This window comes from Calonectris borealis, chromosome 16 (assembly GCF_964195595.1).
Source record: "Calonectris borealis chromosome 16, bCalBor7.hap1.2, whole genome shotgun sequence".
NCBI classification, from domain to species: Eukaryota; Metazoa; Chordata; class Aves; order Procellariiformes; family Procellariidae; genus Calonectris; species Calonectris borealis.
Window position 1 is genome coordinate 18,784,633 of NC_134327.1, and position 27,055 is coordinate 18,811,687.

The window sequence follows — 27,055 nt, forward strand, 5'->3', positions numbered from 1 at the left end:
ATCCACCTAGAACAGCTGAGCTAATTTGATCAAGAAAAAGAAGGAAGCAGAAAAGTGCTGCTGTTCATTTTTCATATTTTCTCTTTCTCTTAAAGAGCCTAATTAGTTTGTCATAAAGCATTTATTATTGAGTCAGGCTTCCTGGCAGTTGTTCCTGATCAATTCGTCTACCACCTGCTCAGCTGCACCTTGGGTTGCAGATACCCACTATCTGTTACCATCACAGAGCAGCTCACAAATGAGCAACAGAACTACTCGTAGCTTAAAAATATTTATTTCCTTCTCTTCTCTTACCTAGATCCTGGATGTTTCCAAATGCAGAAAATGGTAAATCTTAAGAAAAGTTATTCTACTGAATATGCATTAAAAAGTGTTAGTATAACCATGATTTTACATGTTACTGAAATTCTGAAGTAGAGAGACATGTAGCAGTCAATGGCCTTAACTTCACTGACCAAACAGGGACATTTCACACAAAGGTTTTGCCATTACTTGAAATAGCCAGTTGATTAAGTTTTCAGGCACTATTTAGTATCTGTGACCTGGTTTATAAGCTCAACTGGGAAGATTTTAAATATGGCTTTCTTACGAGCACCTCACAGGGTCATTTGTTTTTCCATATACCATGTAATTATTACAGAAAGCCAGAGATGACATGTAACATAAGCAAAATACGCACTGAATTAGAATGTATAACTCGAGGGTCTAGAGTCATCCTGCAAATAAATTGCCAGGTAGCTCCTCACAATCTTAGCCTCTCTTGACCTTTCTTACCAATTAAATGAGGCTAATGTTTACCTAGTTCAGGAGAAGATCATCGGAATAATGCATGTTTGCATTCCCCATTTTTAATCACTTTGGATTCGCTTTCACTCAAAACTTTCAACATAGTGACAAGCCTTACAAAGTGCACTGCACTCAGAGAAGTGAGATACTCAAGTAACACACTTGAAACAAACACGTTAGGAACTGAGAAAAAGAACTCTTACAAATAGAGAGGGAGATCACAGAATTGTAACATCACAGAGCAAGACGGAAAGTTTAATCTAATGGGACATATGCAATGTGTTTGCTTTTGTGAGATATGAGGCTGCCCTGCACGTGCAGGGGATTAATTCAGATGGTGTAGACATCCAGATGCTAATGAAGATGAAAATATGAACATTGTTTCCCTGCACAGTTTGCTCCTCTTCGACTGACAAGGTTTACCCACCAAATGGGGTAAGAGATGCAGGAGAAAAAGGGAAGCAAAGATGTGTTTCTCCGTCTGGTAGACAAAAAGCCTATGCAAGAGCAACTTTTTCTGAATTGCCTAAGAATGTTAATATTATGTACAGTCTAGTTTTTGGTTAGAAGATTAGCATTAATATTTTCAAATGCAAAGACTCCTGTTTTCAGTATGGTTTGTTACAAGACTGGCTTTTAGAGAATAAACACCTAGACTTCACAGAAATCATTAGCCCTCATTAACAATTACCTAGAAAAACTAAGGCCTTAATCATGCAAGGTGCTAGACTGATACTACAGCTTGCTAAAAGTCATAAGACCCATTTATTATGGTTTAGTCTATTTGGATGACACAGTATTAGAAAGGCTCTCCAGTACAACACAGGAAGACCAAAGTGACTGCCTATATCCTGAACTCTAGAGATATTCAGGACACTAGGGAAAAAAGGTTCATTTTAACCAATAACTCCAATTTAAAGAAGTAATTTGTTTTAAGAATCATTTCGTTACATGAAAAAGCTTACTGCTAAGATTTTCTTAATTGTACAAAACCCAAACCAATGGCAATTTCTCTTCTAATTTCAAACTTTGCAGTTAACATAAGAATGAACAATGATTTCATAAATAATCACATTCAAGACCTGCAACACAACAGCATGCTGTACAAAGTGCATCTCCCAGGAGATGAACGGTTAATAAACTGTAAGGAACTCATTTGAAAACTCAAGTCTGTGAACAATAGAAAGGTGCAACAACAAGTATCCATTTTATGTAAGGTAAAGTCAAGAAGTCAGCAACCGCTGAGTGGGCAAACTCTTCCTCCTGTTTACAGTGAAGTTAACTTCATCAATAATTTGTCTGCTACAATGGAGCACCCTAAAAGCACAAATGCCAAAAGTAAAAAGGGGTCTGTAACAGACAGAAAATAATACTATTTTCAAATTGCTTTTAAAGACATGATTAGGACAAACCAATGCCTGCTGAGTGATGCCCGCTTAATGATCACACTCCTTAAAATAATATCCTTTGAAAGAGATTTCACTTTAGAATACACAAATTCTAAAAGCAGGACTGCTTCAGAAAATTTTCATACAAATGTATCAGATATTTCCTCATTTCTAATAGTACAGCAACTTCTAACCCCTTCTGTATTCTAAAAGTACATTGCCAAGACTGAACACCCAAATCCCATAATTCTTTCTTGAATTGAAAGAGAATACTCGTTCTTCAAGTCAAGTAGATGTAGAAGCGACTGGAGGACTGAGGCCTACGGAGGACTGGAAGTGTCGTTTCAGGTCTGAAAGTCAGGACTCGTGAGCACTGTTGGCACAACTGTTTGGAGATGAACTATATTCCCTATAGTGAATCAACATAGTTATAATGCCGCAACTTCTGCAAAGAATTCTCTTTTCATTACCTTCTCAAACTTCACCCATCATTTGTTACTAATAACAATTAATGGCTTCATGGAAAAGGGGAGAAAAAACCGCATACAGAACAAACTAAGAATGGAAAATGTCAAACTGCAGCTCTAAAAAAGTAAGAAATGCCCCCTAGACTCTGGATGGTCAATTCAACAATCAAGCTGCTGAACAACCCAGTTTTAAGAGTTTCAGGAATAAGTTCTTACTTACCCGGCTTGAATGAGCTCATTGAGTTTAGCTGCATTCTTGTCATCCATACCTTTACATGAAATGGGATAACACAGTCAATTAGGATTTAAAGTGATATAGTCATGACCTTTTTTTGTGTCCTGTTTGGTTTTCAAAGCTATTACATTTTATTCTCACATAGGATTAATGTGCGTAAATATGCTACAACGTACCCTTTCTGAAAAGTTTCTGTTTTCATAATGTGCAAGCTTTACACGATCCTTGCCATGAAAATTACATTTTACTCATGGATTAAATGACCCTAGCTTAGGTGCTACAGTATCTTGGATTGCTGGGCATTAATCTGACATTGCAGTATTAAAAACTTCCTCATCTTCCTGCTCAATCTCTGTTGCTAAGGCAGCACAGCATAATGAAAGCGCATCAAGCCCTCACAGCGCTGAATGCAATAAAAAAAGTAACAAAAATAATAAAATGCACATGTAGCCCACACTTTTCTTCTATGCATTATACATCACATTTTTAAATGGACATTATGGTAACTTGATTTATATCCCAGTTAGTTAGGCCCAGATCTATTTACTGAACAATTAACCTCCCTCTGGCAATGCTGAAAGTATTCCTGACATGCTTTCGCGTCTCAATAGCTCTACGTAAGTCACCTCAATTTCTGGGAAGACGGGACTGGGTGAATACCACAAGATAAAAAAAGAGAGAGAAATAAACTACTTTCACCAGCTGCAGAGAAGACCTCTCATAAAGTGGGTGTAGAGGCTTGCAGCTTAAGCCCGTTTGGTCCTGGAGACCTGAATTTTCCAAGTGACAGAGGGTAAAGTACGTAACCAAGTACCAAAGTTATAAAAAGACAGAAGCACAGAGTATGCATGCATTGCCATGGTGACTGTGTGAAACCTTCTTCCCAGTCATAGTAAGGAGGGTCTGCTGATGCTTTTAAGACAAGACATAGGTATAAGGAAGAAACACTAATACTGATTTCTACTGACAATGCAATCTGTCTTGCCTCTGCACCTTCTTTGTCATGAACGAGTTCAAAATTGCTTTTCCAAGATGAATTAACACACTGGAGATCTTTGAAGAAACAGAATGAAGTCAGTATGAACATTCACAACAGTCTCGTTCATGACACATTACAATAAAAATCCCAGGTGAGGAAATAACATAGCGAAAAAAAAAAATCCGCCAAAATACCACTATTCTATTAGGAGTTGTACCCGTCCACTCATTAAAGCTTTCTTGTCTTTTGCACTTTGCAACTAGCATGACTTTACAAAGAAATGAAAGTATTTTCCTGATTTTCCATGCCTCACAAATTAAACAAAATACGTAGAAGATGCACTATGATAGAAGATGCGCTGACTCTACAAAAATATTGGGGACAAATGAAAAAAACACCACAGATAAGAAGGTATACGTGCATGGAGTAGCGCATACAGTGCATGTTCCTCTGCTCATTCTCCAAGCTAGCCTCATTAGAGCTCTCTCTAGTCTGGAAGCCATAAACTGGCACATGTTGCCCAGACAGGTGGTCAATGCCCCATCCCTGGAAACATTCAAGGTCAGGTTGGACAGGGCTTTGAGCAACCTGATCTAGTTGAACATGTCCCTGCCCATGGCAGCAGGATTGGACTAGATGACCTTTAAAGGTCTCTTCCAACCCAAACTATTCTATGATTTTATGAACATGGTACTAAGCCTAAGCTCAGATATCTTGCTAATGCAACTAATCAACTTCCAGAAAACGGGAGAGCGTTGGTATGGCATATACTCAATCCGTCTATACTCATCCTTATGGACAAAACCAGCTTCTGAGATTGACAAGGTCAGAATGCATCTTGGTTAGCCAGTAAAGTTGTTATTTCTGATTATGATTTGTAATGCTTTTTCATCTTCAGGGTTCAATAAGTAAAGATTTAGAGACTGACTTAGAGAAAGGCACCATCCCAGATTTTGATTGCATAGGCAGAAATAATTGTGGGCGCAAGTTGTATCATCTACACATTTAATTCTTAGTTTTCAAGAATATTAACATAGACAGATAACCTAAGCTGCGTATACATTTACCTGCCATCTGTGGGTATTACATGCACTGCATTCCACAGATAGCAGAAGCTGAAGAAATCTGTCAAAGAAAAAGGGGACTAATGCAACAGACTAAGGAGGTCTTTAAAAATAAAAATACATTTAATGAAAAAAAAATACCACAGATTAGTGCAATAGAATACAATGGACAAATTCTGAGTAACTCAAAAGTGAAACTGTACTAGACATTGCCAACTTCAAGGGTAGACACTTCTGATTCTACCATACAAAAATAATTTTAAGTCATTCATACTCACATCCCCCAATCTTTTTCCTTAGTTCCCCATAGCAGATTAAGCCATAAAGCTCCAGGGAAGATTTTTTCAGCCCTTGAGAAAACACTGAAAAGCAGAAAAGGTGTAAGTGAGATGCAGATTGCACACACTCATACACAGCGACACTGCAGATACTCATTTCAACACTGAAAATGAGATGATTTGTATTTTCAATGATGAGACAAACACTTCATCGAAGGTAAGACTAAGTTCTGTTTCAAGAAACACTATAGTGAGACAGGTTCACCAATTTCCTTTTGGTGACTTAAATATCTGGGAAATGCAACATTTTTTAGATTACATAAAAAACAAAGCAGCTTCCACAGAATTGAAAAAAATATGCAACAGTTCAATACACAAAATAAAGCTAATTCATAATAAAGCTAACTCTAGTATCACTTAACTGTTTACAATTTCCAAAGGAAATGTCCAGATGCCCCCAAGAAAATGCACATAGAACTCCTTCTCATATGAAAATCAAGAAGTAGGACTGAATTTTCCAGAAGACAGGGAATATCTTCTGTGCACATGAATGCACCTTAGAGATTTAATGCAAATTCTAGATTCTAAATTTTTATATGAAGAATTGCACACATTTTATTCAACTTCAAAAGTTTTTTTTCTCCTTTCTCATCAACACACATGATGTGGACATTATTATTGCTAATAGATCTAAATATCTATGACAGTACAGAAAGACAGTCTTGTGGTTTACAAATCAGATGAAAATATTTATTCTTGTCTATTCATCAAGAATTCAGTTCTCTTTGATTTGCAGACTCTTTAATATAAAAAACCAGGCACATATATTTCTACCAATACTAATGCTAATTAAACTACTGCACTATTTCTTAAATTCCTACAGCCAATGAGATTTCAGACCTTGTAGGTATAGATACAGAACTTATGTTATCCAGAAAACAGATGAAGTTCCTCCATGACAACTTTTTTTTTTAAAGTTCTTCCATAGTGTGTTTGCTGTAACATTTGTTTTTAAATAAAATACTAATGGCTTGTTTCATCTTAAAATGCTGTCTTGTTTTGAAAAAGGAACTCAAAAATACACCTTATGACAGATGTTTTAGAAGCGTAAGTCTCCCTTTAGATAACCTAATCTCAGGAAGAGACAAAACAATTTCATAAAGAGACTATATTTGTTTTCCTTCAGCGTTCTTCTAGTCTTATCCAGTTTTCATTAATGACTTATTTTTAATTTGAGAGGCTCTGGCCACAAATCATGTAGATTAATTTACTATCCAAACTTACGCTGATGTTAAAGAGAGTTGTTTAAAGACCAAAAAATTCAACCACCATAAAACTGCCATGATTCATGCAACTTAGAATATAGCATCAGAAGGATAGGAAAGCCCTAGAGACCTTTACTTGATCAACAAGCTAACGGGATAACTGACATTCTTCATACCTTAAAAAAAGTCAGAAGAACTAGGTCTTAGTTTTTACTAAACTGTTCACTGTGCAATAGATTTCTTTAACCTGCTATTCAGATTAGGCTATCCACAAATTGACTTGAATTCTCACTGCCCGTTACCGAATAGTATGCATTTGATAAAAATCAATTATCAATGATCATATATTACTATTACTGTTACAGAACACCACTAGCAGTTCATATGACTTCCCAATTTCCTTTTCATTCAACAAGCTGGGGAAGGAGGGAAAAGAATGGCAAGAGAGGAATATGGCACTGGGAATCCTAAGTTACTGAATGATACAATTGCAGGCTTATTTAAAGTGTGAGCAAATATTTCACCATTTACACTTGTATCGGACTATTTATTTGTTTCTACCTTCCCTCAAAAAGTGCAAAGTAGTGCTGGAATCAATTTGCTCAATGAAGTCATGCCTGACTAACATTTAGGTAGCTGTCCTCAAAGGTGTGTTCCTGAGAACAGAAAAACATTTCCTTGAACCTGGCTTTTCCCCAGTACTAATAGTAGAATCAGCATTTATTATGGTGTGGTGAATTGATATAAAAGCAGTGATACAAATACCAGTTTTTGAGAAGTATTTTTCAAAAACAGGAACCTCAGTATGGCCATGCTAATAAAAATAAGACAGGTTCACAGACATTCTATTCAGTATTTTTTTTCTCATCTCCACCATTCCTTACCCTCCATGATGGCACTAAACGGCAGGACTCCAACCCTCACGAGACTGTGAGTTCTACACTAAGCCCATTTCATTGCATACTAACCATTATCAAAGTCAATGTACTTTGAGATCTTGTGCCAGGTGCGGTAGTAGAAATGGCGGACCTGTTCCTTATTCTTCACCATGCTTGCTGGTTTGCCTTTCTTCTTGTATTTCAGGGCAATGTTGTTCTGGATAGCTTCAAAGTCCTTCCCATGCTGACGAATTAATAAAACAAATCCAAATACTCAAAACCAAGCATGTATCTTGTCATAAGACAACTCAAACAACATGAGGGACTTTGGGGTTCTTTGTGGGAAATTAGATTTCAATGGTCATAAAATTCTTGGGTATCAGAACTCAACAGCACAAGAATGACACTGGTTTCCTTTATTTTATACAAATGTATTACAGATGCCAAATAAATTACTTTCCAATTTCTTGAACTGTTTCAAAATAAAAACTGCAAGTTGCTAGCAAACCTTTTTAAAAAAACTTTACTCATAAATGTGCTAAGAAGCAGAACTGAAAATATCGACTTTCTCACTTAGCTTTCTTTACTTTCCTCTGCATTTTCCCCCCCTCTCCCTCTTACCTCCATTTCTGACTAGGGTGAATGAAAAGCCTATTACATTTAACAGCTTCACTTTCATTTACAGTAAATTTCATGTTCCGGTTATTAGGAGTACAAAATTTGAGTTTCAAATAATGAAGGAAAATACTATGTTTTTAAAAAAATAAAAATAAAAACCTGCTTATAGAAAACACATTTTTACACTGTAGATCATTCAGAAGTCTATTCTCAGGGTAAAAATAAAAATGAGACACCTAAGTGTCCCTTTAAAACTAGCCAATTCCTATAAAATCTGTGGAGTTCAAAAGAGGAAAATTTAATTTTATATACATTATCATTGAACTCCTGCTATCACAAAATTTCTTAGTATTCAAAAAAGGTTGGAACTGATTTAAATACAAAGTGTGAAAACCTCTTTTGAAAGGTAGTGACACAAAATGAATGGAAGCGGGGGACCAAAAACTGAGTCCCAAATCCATCTTAGAGCGAATTTTTGAACTTTTTCCTTAGCATTCAAAAAAAAAAAGAAACAAACCACATTTTCCTTGAGTGATGAAGGGAGTTAAAAATTACATGATTCCCAGGAATATTACTTCAAGTCAGAGGAGTTAAAAAAAGAAAACAGTGTTTAAGTGCTCATTTTGTCCACAAAATATATACACGTGAATCATGCCTACCACTAAAAAAATATTTTTTTTAAAAAGATGCACACATGCGAAGAAAACCCACCACCATTTCTTTTGTTTTCACTTTTAGTATGTATTTTCATAACAGAAGTGCTCTTAAAATAATCATAAGAAAAGACAACTAGGAATACATCGTATACATCGTATGAGATAAAAGATAAGATGATCTAAGTTTTCTTTGTCTCTCAGCCCTAGTACAAACCTTTTCATGGTCAAAGACTAAACATGGTGCCTACAATTCTTATTAGAATTGAACATATTTTCTTGTTTGCTAATATTACAGCATAAGTGTGTTGCTTTTGAAAGTTGAGATGGGGACATTATTTATTTATTTCTCATTTGAAACAGAATTGAAAAAGAATTTAAATTATTACAAACATTCATGAATAAAACTCACAAATATTTCCTGTGTATTTCAAAACGAAAAAAAACTTGACACTTTTGAAATATGGCTTTGATTGACAGCTGATTTATACCCAGCTGTATAGACATGTATGCATAGACAAACAAATGCATATGTGTACATATGCATTTTGCTCCTGCAAATCTCAATTGAATCAACTAAGATATTAGGAAGAATACCAGATACTAAACGAAGCCGTCTAAGCTTTTTATTTTCCTCTACGTGTACCTCATACAGTCCCTCGAAGAAAGTATTTTTGTCCTCTGTGCTCCATGATTCCCACTGCCGTCTGACCTTCTTTCCTTCCTCCTTCTCTCCAGCTGAGGAGCCCAGGTTCCTTGCTGCTGACTTGGAATTCCCAGCAGGATTGCTGGGAGGAATTCCTGATGTGCCACCAGATGCAGTCCCTCCATTATCTGCTGCTGCAAAAAAACATGACCAGAGTGAATATTAAACCAACAGGACGATTCATGGATAGAGATAAGTGAGAAACTCAGAATTTCCTCCTTCTTCACCACTCCTGTCTATATCAGTTTTTTTTCCAAGATATTTCACTGAAATACAACAGGGAAATAGCAAGGGTTTTTTTAAGGAAATAAAATCTCAAAGAGCAAAAAACAAGGGGAAGGTTCCAATGGCTTAATTTTGTATTTCCAGAGATAAGACAGATAAGCAGGAATATACCAAAGCAACCTCTAAAAGACAACACACTCTCTGATGCTTATACACTGATGTGCTCCGTAGCTGCCCCTTTGCAGCTGAGGGGAACTTCCGAGCAATGCTGAATATTGATGCGACCAATAAAGCCAACTAATGACCATGAGAAAACATAGGTAATTTCATATCCTTGTCTTTAGTCTTGATCCTACTGCCTCTGAAATAACTGTGGTAATGAAAGGACTGAAAGATGTCTACTGTAGTTCATCACATGACAATCAATCAGCATTCTCAAGAATCTCACCCTAGCCCATCTAGGATAATTCAAGGTATCCCAAGGATGGCATGTCCCAACCCCTTCTCCTTCCCCAAATCCTGGTGTGGCCTTTGGAAAAAGGCACAGAAGTGTAATCTTGATTGTACCTTTGTCAGTTATCAGCAGCCCAAAGAACATGGATCGGAAAAAAAATACGAAGACCGGAAATACTAAAATGAGAATAAAGCTTGATGGAACTAAGAGAATTTGCTGTTTATGCAAGTAGGGGACAGGGAAAAAAATGGGATGGAAAAACTGCAGGAAGGTGAATTACATAAAATGCAGTAAGACTGCATTCGCTCACCTTAATTCAGAAGAATTAAGGGGTTGTTTTTTACATCACTGTATACATACTCAAATAAGTAAAAACCTAAAGTCAGCTTCCTGAAGTTCAGATCTTATCAACAATTTTCTAAAGATTGTACAGTACACTTGGTACACATGAAGTTTTCATTATTAAAAAGCATAAGAAGCAAAAGTATCAGTGAGAACTTTAAATTCTAATAAAGCTATAAAGATCAGTAGATTTCCTCTTAGTTGTATGTAAAAGATGAAATTAACAGAACAGTTCTGTCGAGGATATGCTAAGGACTCCACTGATTCAACTTCTACAAAGGATACGTAGCTCATAATTGCTCATTTGTTCCTTTATGTATACTTACTATTCTACAACACAAATTGTAGTCCTGGGAAGTTTATCAGAGTCTTTCTTGTTTTAAACACAAATAAATTACTATCCAGACAACTGTTTAGACTATCGTATATGAAGATCTAAAAATTCTAATATCCTGTCACCTCTACAGAGATCTTATACGCCATTTAATTCTTCCAGGAATAAAGGAGTTTGCTATGTCATCCTTTTGCATAAACTTTCTTACTACTGTGCGTGGTAATATTTATCATTGGGTTACCACAATCCACTCTAGAGTTTACTGGATCTCGTTAAGGCAATGGAATGCACTATATTCTGAAACATGGTATTATAAACCAATTCAGGATAAAACGCAAAAGAAAAAGTAATAATAGTCATACATCATTAAATTACACCCCATAAATTCATCTTTGAATCTTACTGTATGAGATTCTTGTAACATACGAAACAGCTAACAAGTTTTCATCCCCTCACTAATGACAGATGATGATGATCATTAATTCCCAACAATAGATTATTTAAACCTTAAGCAATGCATTAAAACAAAAAGGTCCATCGAGGCTAGCCGTACCATTACTGCTGCAAAATTGATGGAGAGAGGAAAGGGGTTTACTCTAACAATCTGCTTAGGTGCTTGTTCTAAGTAAAACCATTTATAAAAGGAGATCACTGCAGACGAGACAAAGACACGATGGTCATTCTCACTCTGTCTACTTATCCTGCATCACCCAACCACTGGACTGGACATCCACACAATTACAGCTACGACAACTCCTTCCCTTCACTCCAGGATGCAGTGGAGCACCAACACCTGCATACGAGGTACAAAGCAGCAAGTTTGGAAGCGTAAGTTCTCAGCATTTTCACTCAGCTTTCAACCCACAGTTTGCAAAGACATCAGGTTTCTGTACTTGGTATTTGAACTATAACCCCCAACAAAATCATGGATCAGAACACTAATGTTTCAGAGAAACTTATTCATTCCTTTTATCCAGTGTTCTCTACCCATCTGTATGCCCCATTATTAGAACTTCATTTGTCTGTGAATGGCATAACATCATCTCAAACCACATTTTCTATAGAAAAAGCTGTTGTCTTTGTAGTTCTAGGCAAAACACAAACACTTGCAAAAATTTATATAAAGGGATTTAAAGACTGCAGTTTAAAAATCTGATATGAAAATGACAAACAATGGAACACTGCATGTATCAAATAATTGAGTCACTGATAGTATCGGTGTCTCGTCATGGCTACAGCCGCAAGTTCTTCCTTCCAGGCTCTACATAGCATCTTGATGTTTGCTTTTCAATTTTCCATTGGCAGCTCTTACATGCCAGCTGATTCGTATCTTCTATGACAGATTCCACATCCACAGAAGTGGAATTCACAAGAGTTTATCCCCACTACACCCATATGTCTCAACACACAGGCTGGTTCTGTTATTGGTGTTCTACAGGCTTAGCTTGCAAAATCTCAATTTCTTCAGAAGTCACCAGTCAGCGGTAGGTGGAACATCTATCAGGGAATACCTTTATGAATGAGACGGTACTTTCACAGACTCTTGCATGCCGCAGGCCAAATGCGGAGCATTAGGACGCTAAACTCGCTCTCCAAAGTGCAGGATGCGAATGCCAACTTGTAACACGCCAGAAAGTTTCCTTCAGAATATTCTTTCTTCTCTTTTGGATTCTACAGGAGCCAGTTGCAAGGCTAAACTACACAAGATCACCTTGCAAAGTGGTTTCGGTAAACATTGCCATTAAGGAGACCGTACCAGAAAACACCTTCGAGTGACTGTTTTATTCTCACAAACCTGCATTAGTGCTCAGCAGTCTTACGACATGTACATCAAAACGCCTGTTGCCAACAGAGCTGGGTAAGGTGCTATGATCCATACTTTCCAGAAAGCTTCAAGTGCATTCTGCTATTCTCGTGGCAAGGCATTCCTCAATGAGCATTTACTCCTCTATTTTAATGAAAAAGCAATCGAAGACAAACGTCCAAACTTTCTTTCTGATTGCTTGGTAAACGAGCCCCATCTCTAGCCACATCTCTTTCTAATGGCAGATACTAAATCATATACTTCAGTGAAGAAATGAATCAGGTGATCTCATAGAAAGTGTGCACTTCAGGAATTTAAGTGAAGTCACTTGCTCTGAGGAAGGACAACCCAACAAGGCTGGATCCAATTTGCTTTTGTCTCCAAGAACTGTAGCTGAGAAGAGAATACAGGCAAGAGATAGAGACAGACACATTCCCTGCAAGTCAACGCTTCAGTTTGAGTACTAACATTATAACTGGAAAACAAGTTTCTACCTTGTATGCCTCCACAGTAAATAGCACAGACTCCTAAGAAGGGTAAGTCTAGGACAGCTTATGCCATATTGCATGGTTATACCATATAGCTTTCTTATTATGAATTAACATCCAAAGTTTTAAACACAACGGGTAACTGTCCTACTAGTGTAGCTTCTTCTGCCTCTTATTATTTAGAAGATTTGCACAACCAAGATGTAGCTGAATGTGTTTAAACTTATAGAGTGTCAATTATCAACAGGAGTCTACAAACAAACCTATACTGAAGGCTTGCTTTTCTATGGACAGTATAAATTTAATATATAATATATCAAATGCAGCACTATCTGAGCCAACCAAGCATAGCTGTAAAAAACAAACACGGTTTATTATAAATTTGGTTACTCTCCCATCTCCAGCAAATCATTAGTCTCTTGCTCTTCCATTAGAAAACACCCATAAAGCCTAGTATGAAGTTCCATCTAAAGAACGTGGTTGTGCAGCCTTGCAAGCAGGCACCTTTCAAAGTTCAGTACCTACTGCACAGGGCACATGAAAAAAATCCTCCTCTTGCGGTGTGGGATGAGATACTGCAGAGTTCTGGTCCTGAGGGGTCCTGGGGTAAATGGGAAGGCAAAGAAGGAAGGAAAGCACATCAGGGTAGGATGGAAGGAGAAGTACCAAGTGTAAACGAGATGGACAGAATTAAGGAGAATATTAGAACAAGGGACCGTGCCAGTAGATTTTAAACAGTCATTCATACCCTAGAGCAGTAATTCTGGAGGAATGACATTTCAAATGAAGGTTACAATACATTCTGTCTGCAGCATACAAATTTGGGAAGATACAATAAAATCATATTGTAAGTACATACATCGGGTATCTTGGTATATACATCCTCTCCACAGGAGAAGACAGCAGTTAATTTAATCCACACGCTATGGGACACGCAACTTTGGTAGGCTGAAACAAACTGGACTGCTTTCTAGCAAGTTTTATGCGATGCCAAAAGATGGAACGTTTTAATTCAGTTAATGCTTCCAGCTGAATAATTCTTTTTTCAAGAAGGAACTGCTTATTACTGCAAAACAAATCCAAACACTTATTTGGGCCATTCTACACATTTTGTGAATAAATCTAGAGCAATGGTGTGAAAGACATCTTCAAGCTTCAGCTCATCATCATTAGACTTCGTTACTATTTCCTCCTGACTTCATTCTGCATTCAGAAAATGGATAAAAACACGGAAATGGGAACGCTCTACTCTAGTTCAAACTAGATCTACAGCACATGATGACAATGTATTCTGCATTTGCTTTTACCAATGTGGTCACAACATACAAATGCATATTCTAATCACTCTCGCTTCATGGAAAAAAGCCCCAAAACACACCTTAAAACCTGTGCTCAGCAACCATGTGGCGTATTTGTATTTGAGAATTAAACTCTCAGAAGTCCCTCTTTTCCAGCAACCTTATATCGGTCTGCTTCCTCTCCCTCAACAAACCTCCCCGCTTTTGAACTCTCACAATAAACTGCCTCCAACCCCCACCACTCCTTCAAGTTCCTCCTCTGATTTCATGCAAGTTACTTTAAGACTTACTTCCAAGCATTCATACTTCAAAAGGCATGCATTATTTGAGGTGTAGGCTACAAACTTGAAAATACAATAAAACGATGACCAACATTTGAAAATAAGATAATAATCATTCTAAAAAAAAAAAGCATATATTTAGATATTTGTGCAGGAAATTTGATAAACCTTTCAGCAATTCAAAGCGGATTGACTCTTTGAAGTGAAATAGTTTTCAAACTTCATTTTACTATGTTACTTTCTATGCCATTTTTGCCCTACGATGCCCTACGATTCAACGATGCAATTAAAGATTACGTCAAGGTAATCTGAAAATTGTATTTATACATTCTACTAGGCAGAATTTGAGAAATATTGTTAACAGTCTTCCCTGAACCACAGTAAGGTAAACTGAAAAAGTCAGCAGCCGCTGAGTGGGCAAACTCTTCCTACAGTTTACAGTACAGTTTAGTTTATCTATAATTTGTCTGCCACAGTGAAGCACCCTAAAAGCACAAATGCCAAAGTAAAAAGGGATCTGCAACAGACAGAAAAAAAATACTATTTTCAAAACTCTTTTAAAGACATGATTAGGACAAGTCAATGCCTGCTAAGTAACTACAATTTGAAAGAAACTAAGTTTATTGATTACATTCCTTAACAATAGCCTTTGAAAGAGTTTTCACTTTAGAATACACAGATTCTAAAAGCAGGACCACTTCAATAAAATTTTAAGGGTGAAAGACCATGACAGAAATAAGTTTCTGGTTTCACTGGACCAAGTATAAGTGTGGTCTAGACACTCCTGCTGGCCAATGTTAAAATTACCTTTGCAGCTATCACCTTGACTGTGACATGCAAAATGGAAAAGCTCCCAGTTTTCAGAGCTGATCCAAAGCACACGCATTCGAGCTTTTTATCATTTTTACACTTACAGGGGGAGGAGAAAGTTGGTGGGACAGCAAGTGGAAGGATTTAAGTCCAATCTTTATTAGTAATCTTCACCCTTCCATTAGCTCCCTATTGGAAGCTATCTCTGTGAGACACTTCTCTCGGAATGCAAAGCCCTATAAATTCTCATCACAAGGCATTCCGTTAGGGAGAATTCAGGCAAGCCTGGAAAACCTCTCAGTATGCATCCCTGAATGTAAAGAACTCAAATTAAAAAGGATCCCACTCCGTGGCTCTGTTCTCCGAGATCTGACAGTTATAATCTCAACCGTATCAGAGAAATCAACTGTAATGCAATCACATCAAAACTAGCCAGGCAGAGCTGTGGCTGGTCATACAATTCAAAAAGTGAAAGCATAACCATAATTCTACCACCGACTGTCACCCCCAATGGTTGAAGAAGTTTGCCTAAATCTGACAACAAAGTCAGCTACAGTGATTACAAGCACTACCTATGACCAATTACTGAAATAACATTTTCCATTCTGTATATAATTTTATCAGGATTATTTTGGAATCTGAATCGCAAAATAAACAAAGTTTGCTTTTCAATTGTGTCGATACACCTAGTTAAAAATCGTCCTGCTGCTCTAAAATTAGAAATGAATGTTGATGTACAAATACACAAACATGAAGATACATGTGCACAAAGATACATGTATTTTGTTCACACGTGTATACACTTTCAAAGCAATGGAATAATTTCAAATGTATATATTTGACTTGTCAATCACGGACAACATGTATGCCAAAGAAACACCTCCTTGCATTTAATACTATTCACAACCCTTGAAATAATTATCTGTAGCTAAACACTCCTGGGTATTCTACCTCTTTGTTTATTTGGTTTAATGCAACTGGGAGAAAAATTACGTAGGCCTTTCTGCTCTATCCTCCAACATCACACATAGGAGTTTTTCACTTAAAAAGTTTAAGAGATTAAAGAGGACTTACTAAGGTATTAAAAAATACTTTAGTCAATTATATAAACTAATTGTCAAGCAACTGAGTTAAAGAAGTTTTTCATGATAACTAAAATATCACAATTTGCACTGCTTTATTACTGTAATGCAAAACTATCATAATTTGTAATGTTTACCTAATGTCCAGCATGTGCATATCACTGCAATGGACCAAAGAGTGAGGTAATCTCCAAGACACATTTATGCTACATGGAGTTTTATTTCGTTTTAGCAGACAAGAGTAAACTTTGTTATTTCAAATGTCGAAGAAATCTCCGAGTGTTGTTTTTCTCAAAAATTGACAGAAAATAACACTTGAGTACTTTTGCACAAGGTATCCAAAATTAGTCTCAAGTGCAGCTCAACTACAGTGCCAGGTGTCATCCAGTAACTGCTGAGCACAGACAATAGCACCAAGATATTCAAATATCCCTGCTGTCTTCTAGCTACTCAAGTAAGAAACAGCTTTGAAAAAAATCAAATTCTTATCTACAATGCTAAAGTGAAAAGCATGCGTCTGTATGTACCTATGTACATACAGACATTCAGATGTATACAAAACAATCTTAATAAAAACTCAAATTACATGAAAATGCCCAAACTGTTCTGAAACAGTAATGCAGGACTCACAAAACCTTAGAAACAAATATGTCACTGTGTATTTCAAAGCTGTTTCCAGAATAGTTCTTTGGGTAAAACAGTCATAGAAATAATTGGGGGAAATCACCAATGTCTTGTGGGTTGTTTTTTTCCCTTTTTTAACTAGCACCCAGTGAAAATTCTGTTATTATCCAAGAACAGAATTCAGAGTGCAGCCACCTGATTACGCGGCTAGCTGGAGTCTAATTTCCTAACCAAAATACAAGAATTTCCTAAAACTCAAGAGAGATGAAATGCAGGAATTAAAGGTTTGCTTCAATAATGGAGATTTTTTCCTCCTCCACGTACATATCCAAACCTCCCATTTCTGCAAGTGCAAAGAGGATAGTGGGCAGCAGAGAAGCTGAAGGTTTGGGACACAAAGAAGATTTCAGCTACTGTGAGAAACAAGCCCCAAAACACCTTCCCCAAAACCAAACAAAAGATGGCATCTACAGGAGGAGAATGACAACCCCCAAACCCACAGGTGACTCCCCCCCGCCACCCCCCTTGCCTGTGTGTTTTAAGAGTGCCAAAATACAGTACCTTTGCCTTTTGCAGCAGTGCTGCTGCCAACTGAAGAGGATGCCTGGGAATCCTTCTTCAGCCTCTTGCTCTGAGGTCTGACGCTGGACCTGAGAAAATGATGCTGGTCCTGGCTGTGGGAGGGCTGGAGGGAGGCCGGGGCCTGCGATAAGCTGGGGTTCGGAGGGGGGCTGCTGTTAGTGTTGTTGTTAATAATCTTCTCTTCTTTCTTTGTGCTGCTGCTGCCTGGAGCTGCCTCTCCTCCTCCTCCTGCCCCTTCTTCTTCCAGGGACTCCTCATCTCCTCCTGCTCTCTTGCCCAGCTTTTTCACCCCTTCCTCCCCGCTGCTCTCTCCCAGTTTCACTGTCATCCTGTTGGGGAGGAGAGAGAGAAAAGAGGGGGGCACAAAGTCAGGCCAGGGAGCCCCCCATAGAGGGAGAGAAATCCCTGGGCTGAGAGGGGAGAAGTTTAGCTGCAGAAATTCCTCTCAACATGGCCGCCGTTGTTTGTTACTAAATCCCCTTTCGTTTGCTGTCCCGACCCAACAACCTGTGCCGAGGGCGGGAGGGCGAAAGCCCCGCCGGAACCCCCCCCAAACCGGCCCAAAAGGCAGCCGGGCTCCCCGGGCAGCCCTCCGGCACCCTCCCGAAGGGGTTCGGGGCGCCTTTGGCGGAGAAATCGCCCAGCCAAACTCGGGCGTGTGGAAGCGCTCGACAGCCGCTGAGAGGAAAGGCAGCGACCGAGCCCGGCGGAGCGGAGCAGGGCAGCGCGGCCGGGCCGGGCCGGCTGCTCGCCCCCCATCCTACCCATTCCGCGGCTCCTCGGGCCCAGGGGGGCTCTTCCTTCTCCTCACCATGGAGCCGAGGCGATCCGGCCTGCCGCGGGGGGGGGGTTCATGTTCCTAGATGCGGCGGCGGCGGCTTCTCCTCCTCTCTGTGTGTGTGTGTGTCTCTGGGGCTGGGACTGGCCGAGGCTACCGAGATTTCCAGCTCCCCCTCCGCCCCCACCCCGCCAGAGCCCCGCACCTCTCCGCGGCTCCCCGCGGGGCAGCCCCAGGCCCGGCCGCCTCCTCTGCGAGGAGCACCGCGCCGCGGGCCGGGCGCCTGTCACCGCCGGCCTTGGCGGGCCGACCCGCGCCGGGAGACGGCCGGCTCCCCTCGGCCAGCCGCTCCCGGCGGGCTCCGCCGGCAGCTTCCAGCGGTTGTTTGAAATCACGGTGACCCCCTTCGTTATTTTTTTCAATTTGAAGGGCAACACACTCTGCAGGCATCCGCAGCGGCTCTCCCCCCCTCACCCTGCAGCTCACGGCGATGCTGCGACCTCTTGGCCAAGCAAAAAAGTTTTAAAACATCGTTTGCCGGAGGACCGCTCCTGGCCTTCCCGAGGGGCATCGCTGAACGACCTTCACTCCAAACCTGGCATTTGGACTGGCCGCCGGGACGACCGCTCGCCCTGTGGCTAACTTCATAAACCCTCTCAATTCTGAAGTTTTTTTTGATACTCGGAACAAAACGCCAGATACACACACAAAAGCTTAAGGCACTAAATCATATTATCTGCTAAAACCCAACAACTGTGGTTTTTTTCCCTAAAGAGTGTAAAAATATTACTGACACCATATCTAAAAGAAGTCAACTTCCAAGAAAGAAACCACTTACAGCAAAACAGAAAGAAGTAGCAGTTGCAATGCAGCTGCCTTATCACCAGAGCAGGAGCCACAGTCCAACTTTAATTAAGGGAAAAGATAAAAACCAACAAGAGAAGGAAATTCTGAATATCACAAATAAAAAACGGAATTACTACGGATTAGGCTGACACCAGAATAACGTGGTTTAAAATAAACAAGGTGCATCAGCATTATACGGCATACAAATTTGTGTGATTACAGTTTATGGATTGTATTCCTACTATTAAAACGATACTTTTCCCTCTAATGATTTCCGGCTAAACCGCTGAATCTACCCATTCAGAATTATGTTGGGCAATGTTTCATTCTTTGCAAATGCTCAATAAACTGATTTGAACTGTGGATCTAAACTCATATTAAAACTCGGTAAACTATTCACCTGACAGGTCCCTAATTACAAACACAAACTTGTTCTCCACAGACAAAAATTGCAGTGTTTTCCGTTATTTTGAAGACAGAAATCTTCCAACTCTGACAGTCTATGCTCAAAACCTTCACTTAAGTAAGGCTTAGATCTCCCTGATTTGAAGTTTAGCGTTATTACCGGAAATTAAATGGTGCATCCACTAGCATCCCCCACAATTAGTAGGGGGATACCAAAGAAACGCATCTTGGGGACAGTTACCTCCAAGACTAGGGTAGCACATCCCAGTACCTGCCCTGCTTCCCAACAGCCGGCTCCTGACAGCGTCCTGCCTAAACCCTCTGGCCGTGCCCCGCACCCAGCTCACCCATCGCAGCTGCCTTTCGTCCCCACCTTGCCTCTGCTTCTCCTTCTTCTTCCAAAGGGAAGATCTCAACCTCGCTGCCTTGGTCCTCCAGACCTTCATACTCGGTCGCCGTCCCCTCACCCTGCCGCCTACAAAAGCCCGGCTCCCCGCAGAGGAGACGCTTTCCGTGCGGCGAAGCTCCCCGCAGACCCCGGCGCCGCCGCACCCTGCTGATGACGGCTGGGCCGGGAGGGCTGGGCCGGGGCGGGCCGGCCGGTCCCCAAGGGACACGCACGCCCCGCGGGGGCCCAAGGCGCCGTTCCTCCCCCCACCACAGCAGGCCCACCCCGCCCCCGCGGGAGGCTCCATCCCCCGCCCCGAGCCTCACCTGCCGCATCAATGCCGCCGTGCAGCCTCCGCGCTCCAGTTCTCCCGCCGGCGGCTGCCTCGGGTCTTCCGGCACCCGCAGCCCCAGGCACCCCCAGGCTGCGCCCCAGACCCGCCAGCTCGGGAGGAGGCCGGCGCGTCCTACGACCACCGCGGGCCCCCGCGGCCCTCCCAGCTTTGCTGGCGGCAGCAGCCCTGCTCCCGGCCGGGGAGGCGACCTCTCTTCCCCAGGCTCCTCCGACACCGCGGCCGCGGTCCCGGCACCGCCGGCTCCCCGTCGGGCCTCAGCGCCCCCGGCGGAGCGGTCCCGCGGCTCCCCGGCGCCCCGGGCTCGGCCGCGCTCCGCCGTCGCCCCCGGCCCCGCGCTCGGCCGCAGAGCGGGCCGCGATGGGGTCCCGGCCGCCGCGGTTCCGCTTCCTCGTCACCCTGCGCCGGGCCGAGGGGGCGGGGCAGGACGCGGCGCGCGGGCCCAGCTGAGCGCGCCGGCACTCCCCGCCCCGGGACCCCGAACGAGGCGCCCCATTGGCTCGCGGCAAGCGGGAGCGAGGCGGGAGGCGGGGCCGGGGCCCAAACGCAAGCCAAACAAAGCGCGTCGCGGGGCGGGTGACGAAAGCTTAACGCAGAGGAAGAGGCGGCAGCCGGTGTCCGTCAGAGGGCGAGACGAATCCTGAGAGCTGGCTGCTGATTGGCTAAAAGAAAAACCAATTGCAGGCCCTATAGCCAGGGCCCTTGGTCGTGGTCCAGGGCCCCATTGGTCAGAAAGCGGTGATTTGCATGCGGCGTTGTATTTATTGCTGCCAGGAGCGGCGGCCGCTGCTGGACGGGACGCGGGCGCTGCGGCGGGACGGGTCCCTGGGGCGCGGCGGCTTTTCCTTGCGTGGCTGCTGCTCTGCTTCCTTCGCTTCGCCGCTGTGCCGGGCTCCCCCGCGGCCCCCAGTGCTGGGGCCTTAGCCAGGCGGTGAAAGCAGCGCGGGGCTCCCCCCTGGCCGCACTCGCTCGCCCGGAGGGGTCCGCTGGCACAGGCGAGCTCTGGCTGGCGGTGCGGGGGCTCGCTGCCCGGCGAAGCCACATCGCGGCGGCAGTGCCCGCTGCTCCCGCTCCCTTAGGCCCGTCGGAGCGTGAGGGGGAAGCCCTGGGGCCGCTCTCTCCGGAGCTGCTCGTGCTGTCCTGGGCCGGACTTAGGAACCGGCTGGGGCGGCCACCGGGGAGGCGCTTCCCTGAGCCGCGCGTGTGGTACTGAGCACCCCTTGACGGCGCGGGCTGGGTGTCGGCTAAAGAGCCTACCACTTCTTGCCGATCTCGTACTGGTTTTAGCGGTTCTTGGGGAGAGAGACAATGCCGGGGACCTGGCTGGTGCGAGGCCAGGCCGCCTAAGATGGCGGCCGTGCTTCTGCGAGGCTCTGAGCTGAGCGGGGTCCTCGGGGCGGGAGTGCCGCTGGGGCGCTCACTGTCCCAGCAGCTCGCTTGACAACACGCCTCTTACTAATTAAGAATGTTAATAGGTTCTTAGTGTTCATAAAGGTTACAAGTAACAGACGTGAAATTACAAATGTGAAACCTCCTGGGGAGGCCTAGTGTCTTCACAACTTCTAGTCGTCTTCCAGAGTTTGCAACTGTGTGGGTACCCTGAAGTGGGATTTTTTTTAATATACTGCTCCAGGATTAAGAAGCTTTATTCAGTGATGTACTGAATTAAAAGGGGTTCAATTTCATTTGCTAACCTAATGTTTTGGCCTGTTTTCCAGTGACTGCTCTCTGATACTTTTATGTGCTGACTTCATATTAACTGCTAGGAAGAATGATTTCCAAAAATGTTACAACTGGTACTGTGTCAGATTTTTTTTCCTTGATAAGTTCTTTATGGAAAGAACATTAGATCATCCTCTTTTTGAAACTCTGTGAGTTTCATAGCAGGAAAGGATGCCTTGGTCCTCTTCTAAGGAAAATCTTTATAAGCTGTGGCTTAGAAATCAGTGTCTTAACAATTTAAACTTCATGATGGCATCTAAATTCTGGAAGATTGGGCTCCCGAGGAGAGTGTTGCAAGTAATCATCTTATGATGGTGAACTAAACTTGAGCATGCCTTGGGCTGTGTGTCATCTATAAATATACTGTAAAACATAGCTGTGAGTAACCAAGTGTATTGCTATAAATGCAATTTGTAAACAAAAAAGAGCCAAATTGCTTAATGGTCTTGTCTCCACTGTAGAGCTTTGCATTTAAATCTACATCTTAATTAGTTTTTTTGTAGAGAGAATATTTTGCAGTTTTGTTATAATGTAGCACAAGATCATATGGCTTATTTTTGCCACTTGGTTTGACCACAACCAAATTTAACAATACTGACAGGAAATGATGCATTTTGCATCTGCAGTGCCATATATTTCCATGGTGCTTTGCAAAGAGACATGAAAGTATGTTCAGCTCCCCAAGGAGCTCAGAGTTGAAGGTTTCCATTCTCTCTGTATGTAAATAACTTTATATGCTTGAATAGTGCCATTGTCTCGAGTGGACTGTTAAGGTGTGAAGTTGCTCATGTGTGTAAATGTTTGTGAAAGAAAGACTGAATAAAAAGGAATTGGACAAGAGCTGAGAGGCAGGGGGTAGGTTGAGATGTCAAAAGACACTTGAACTTTCATTCGTCCTTTTTTAATAGTAGGGAGGGTCCATGACATGCTTTGGCAGACCTGTGCAGATACAAAATGCAAATAATCTTTCAGTGTTTGTTGCCATGGTTTTCTAGGCTAGGCAAGAACATTAACTTGGTTTTGTTGCACATGCTGTGTATTTTAAGATACAAATAACAAATTGTGTGCTTAATAGAAATAGAGCAAGCAATGCAGAACTGTCCAGCAAAAGGACTAAGTTCTGTTTTATGTTAAGGTGTTTTTAATTTTGCATCTAATGTGCATGATCGTTACACTAATTACAATGTAAAAATACTTTTCCAAAGATCTTAGATGTAAAAGCCACCAATATAGTGGACGTTCCCTGTATTTTCTTTTTAGGTTTCTTAGAAACTACTACATTTCATTCATAACTCATTTGTTCTTAAAAGGCTCTTAAATTGTTTAATCTGGCAAATGATAATGGATGATCTTTGTGTTACTAAAGCAGCCCTTTCACATTCAGGTAAGAGGATTTAAACTGAAGGTCAGACTTCTATTGTTAATCCTTTATGGCTTACTAAATAGGAAGCACCTAATCATGCAACTTTTTTTTTCTTTTTCTCAGCATCTGAGGTCAAGCCCTTAGAGGAAGGGGTGAAATGCACTGTGTGCGACTACACTCCTGAAGCTTGTTCTTTGCCTGTCCTGGGACTTTAGGGACTCAGAGGTCTTGGGCATGAGTGCGGTGCTCAGGAGGGAAGATCTTAGGATCCTAGGATGCCCTGTTCATTTGTCTATTTAGGCTATAAATCCTCTACAGCAGGGCTTCTCTGTTGAATATTGGTGGGCAGGGAACTTTAATTTCCAGCTAAGCCTGCGCAAGTAGGGAAATGTAGTTTAGTTATTGGGCAAAAGTTTGTGTAACATTGAACCAGGCAATTATGAAAGCCATAAAAATGGTCACTTGAGCAGAGGCAGTCGGTGGGGTTTTTTAGATGATTTTTATTCCAGCCCAGAAAGGGATGATAGACTAGATGATTGCTTGAGGCTCCTACTGGCCATGTATTTCTGACTTGATTGTACTGTGTAGTTGCAATAGTTTCCTCAGCCTGGTTGTCTGAGAAAACAGGGCATCTGCACACATGGTCTGCTCACTCAACTTCAAGTCTGAAGGTGTCAAAAATGCTATGGGCACAAACAGTGAAAATAGCTGGGCAGAGCCAAGAAAGGAATTACCAACTCTACTTTGGGAGTGGCACCTGAGTGAGCTAATGGTGTTACTAGGTGTCCAAGAATCCACGAAGAAGAGGTGCCATGAATGACTTTGTTAGAGCTGATGCCTTGTAAGGGAGAAGATAATTAAAGAATGAGATAAAAAGCTACAGGAAACAGGACTTCTGCTGCCACGAAAACAATTTGTTCTAGAGGGGGATGCTGAGCTTGTAGCAAGAAGGGCTAAAGCAGTGTTTGGCCTCCCTACCTTAAGCCTGTCATTAAGTTCTGGAAGAGACACAGCACGTTTTCGTGCAGTCTGCTTCCCACCTAGTACTTTTTCCCTACTTGCTAACAAAACTGACCTTTTTCCGTCAGAAGGGTACCAGTAATTGCTGTATGCTTGGAAAAGTGTGAACCACCACATAAATTACACAATATGTTACACATGGCCAGAGTCAACCTAAGTTAGCGCATGCAGAAACTGTTGGTCACAGCTGAACTGGAGGTGTAGCTTCCTTTCATCTGTTTGTGTGGAAGTGGTGTGACTTCAGAGGAATTACAAATGATTGTGGAGTTGACAGCAGTATGAGGATTGGGTCTTTTTTGAACACGTTGGGTGAACCTGGCTGTAAGGCTGAATGCAGGCCCGCCACTGATGAGGGCTGGAGACGGAACTGGGCTGTGTCTGACCTGCACCCAGGGCAGCGGCTGGAGGGCTTTCTGGGGCTACCTTCACTTAGATGTTACTAGAAAAACTTGGCCACTATGTTAAAAAGTTACCAAATCACTCTTCCCGCGAAAGCTCTGAAAGAGCTAATGAGCTCTGGGCTGTGTAATCACGTATGGTTATGAGATGCATTTATATTTCACCACGTTTCAGTTGGATCAGGCTCTGTTGCCGTGGGGGTTTAATATGTGTTCCGGTGCCTGAAGAGTTCGTGATCGAATCTGGACTCGCAGGAAGCCGGGGAGCTGCACAGTCCGTCACCCTTAGAAGTTCCCCACGGGTTAATTCAGCAAATCCTGAAGACGGCTGCTGATGCTTGAAAGCTGCCTGTCACGATTCGGGGTCTCGCCAGCCGGAGCCCCGAGGGTGGGTGTCCATGCGTGGGGGTGGTTCTGTGCCCGGAGGCAGGGACGGGGCGCTGGGCCTGCCGCGCAGCCCGGGGAGGGGGCCGCCCTCCTTCGGGGTGAGGGAGCTGGTGCTGGGCTGGTGCCCGGCCGGTCCCCTGGCCCCGCGCAGGGCGGCGGCGCTTCCAGCCCCTCCGACCACCGCTCCCAGGCGCCGTCCGGGGGGCGAAGGAGAGCCAGCCCGGAGCGGCTGCCGCTCGCCCCGGGAGGAGAGCAGGCCGCGCCGCCCCCTGCCCGCGGGACGCCCAGCGCCGGCCCCGACTCACCGGCGGGGGCCGCGGGGCGCCACGGCCGAGCGCGCCGGCTCCCGCTGCGCTCGGCACTTTCCGTCTCTGTCCGGTGTGCCAGCGGAGCGCTTCGGTTGTTTCCGTGCCTCTTCGGCTCCGCGTCGGGAGTTTCCGTGCCGGGGGCTCTCCCCGTTGTCAGGGGTAACGCAAAGCATCTCGGAGCGAGTGCGGCCTTCAGCGCCGGGCCGCCGCCGGGGCTGCCGGCAGGTAAGAGCGGGCGGGGGACGCTGGCCCGCTGGGGTCGGCCCGGGCGAAGGCGCCGGGAGCCCGCGGCGGCTTGGCCGGCTTTTTCTCGGTCGGTCTGGGCCCGGCCTGCGGGATCGGGGTCGGTCGCCGTCAGCCTGAGGCTCCGGGGCGGCCGGGCCGCTGCCTGCGGTCTCCCCGAGCTCGGGCGGGCGGCGGTAGCGGCCGGGTCTGCCGGCGCGCCCACGGAGCGCGAACTGGCGGGCGGGACCTGCGTGTTTACGGCGCCCGAGCTGGGAGCCCGGAGCAGCCGCTCCTGGCGGGCTGTGGGTGTCCACGGAGCCCCTCGATGTTTCGTGCTGGCGAATGGCGATTACAGCTCGGCCGAGGTGACCCGCGCAAGCGAGGCGCTGTCCCACGGGCAGAAGAATTGGGCTCGTCCCTGTGCGTGTTTTCTCACTCCATCTCCCTCGGTGCAGGTTCAGGATTTAATCAGATTTTTACTATTTACTCTTTTTGTTTTACTAGTTAGAGAAAATAGTATTTAGTCATTAGCCATATTTTTGTAGCATAACTCAATTTCGTATTCCCATTTTTTTCTGGGGCTAACTATTTTAAACGTTTTAAAATTTAAAAAGCATTTCTTATGGGTAGGGATTATAAGAAAAAATTATTGTTTTGCATAGATAGCTGTCAAGTCTTGTCAGGGAAACATCACAGCAATGCATACAGTAAACTCATTTTATGAATATGCTTGGTGATGGGTTTTCTGGTAAGCTTGTGGCCAGTAGCAATTCCAGAAGAATAGCAAACCTAATCGTGATCAGCCTCCCTTAGATGCTAAATGTGCTGACAACGTTGTCATACAGAGCATAAAAGTAGCTTTTTAAGAATTGTTACCAGAGACAGAATAGCATAATTTTTTTTTTTTCCCTGAATGTAGATGATTGTCTTTTGAAATATGTGCATGTATTCTGGCTCACTGCTATCATTTGTAGCAATAGGAATCTTGAGGTTGCCTACCTAAATCCCAGAAACTTCAAACAAATAAAAACTATTTGGTTTGTAATTTATTTTAATACTCTCTCAACTTGTAAGAAATGAATTGAGAGGTTTGTTTGGAGAGAAATTACCCCATGTCAAAGGATAATCTTCCCCTACTTATAAAATTACCGACTCCGTGTGAAATCTTAAGCATGTCTATGCTGGTGGGTGCAGACAAACACAGTCCTTTGCCCATGTTCTG

The 27,055-nt window shown here is 42.9% G+C and overlaps 2 protein-coding genes across 10 annotated transcripts in view; one reads left to right on the forward strand and one right to left on the reverse strand.

Annotated features, from left to right (window-relative positions):
- The window catches only part of CRAMP1 (cramped chromatin regulator 1), a 50,539-nt gene extending 29,715 nt beyond the window's left edge, over nt 1-20,824 (reverse strand). For 2 of the 8 annotated variants that reach the window (XM_075165714.1, XM_075165709.1), the window contains exons 1-6: nt 18,406-18,422; nt 17,621-17,970; nt 9,258-9,451; nt 7,431-7,584; nt 5,198-5,281; nt 2,862-2,910 (exon numbers count right to left, since the gene is read on the reverse strand). In XM_075165714.1, the coding sequence (XP_075021815.1) occupies nt 2,862-2,910; nt 5,198-5,281; nt 7,431-7,584; nt 9,258-9,451; nt 17,621-17,969 (830 nt within the window). In that variant the 5' untranslated portion in view covers nt 17,970; nt 18,406-18,422. Of the gene's footprint in view, nt 1-2,861; nt 2,911-5,197; nt 5,282-7,430; nt 7,585-9,257; nt 9,452-11,359; nt 11,652-17,620; nt 17,971-18,405; nt 18,423-18,452; nt 18,573-20,043; nt 20,153-20,384 lie in introns of those variants that run through there. The other 6 variants (XM_075165710.1, XM_075165712.1, XM_075165713.1 and 3 more) reach the window with 6 other exon arrangements.
- A 4,886-nt stretch (nt 20,825-25,710) lies between these two features.
- The window catches only part of IFT140 (intraflagellar transport 140), an 88,965-nt gene continuing 87,620 nt past the window's right edge, over nt 25,711-27,055 (forward strand). Inside the window, exon 1 of one of the 2 annotated variants that reach the window (XM_075165726.1) lies at nt 25,711-25,833. The gene's annotated coding sequence lies outside the window, so the exon portion shown is untranslated. Of the gene's footprint in view, nt 25,834-26,130; nt 26,289-27,055 lie in introns of those variants that run through there. The other variant, XM_075165725.1, reaches the window with a different exon arrangement.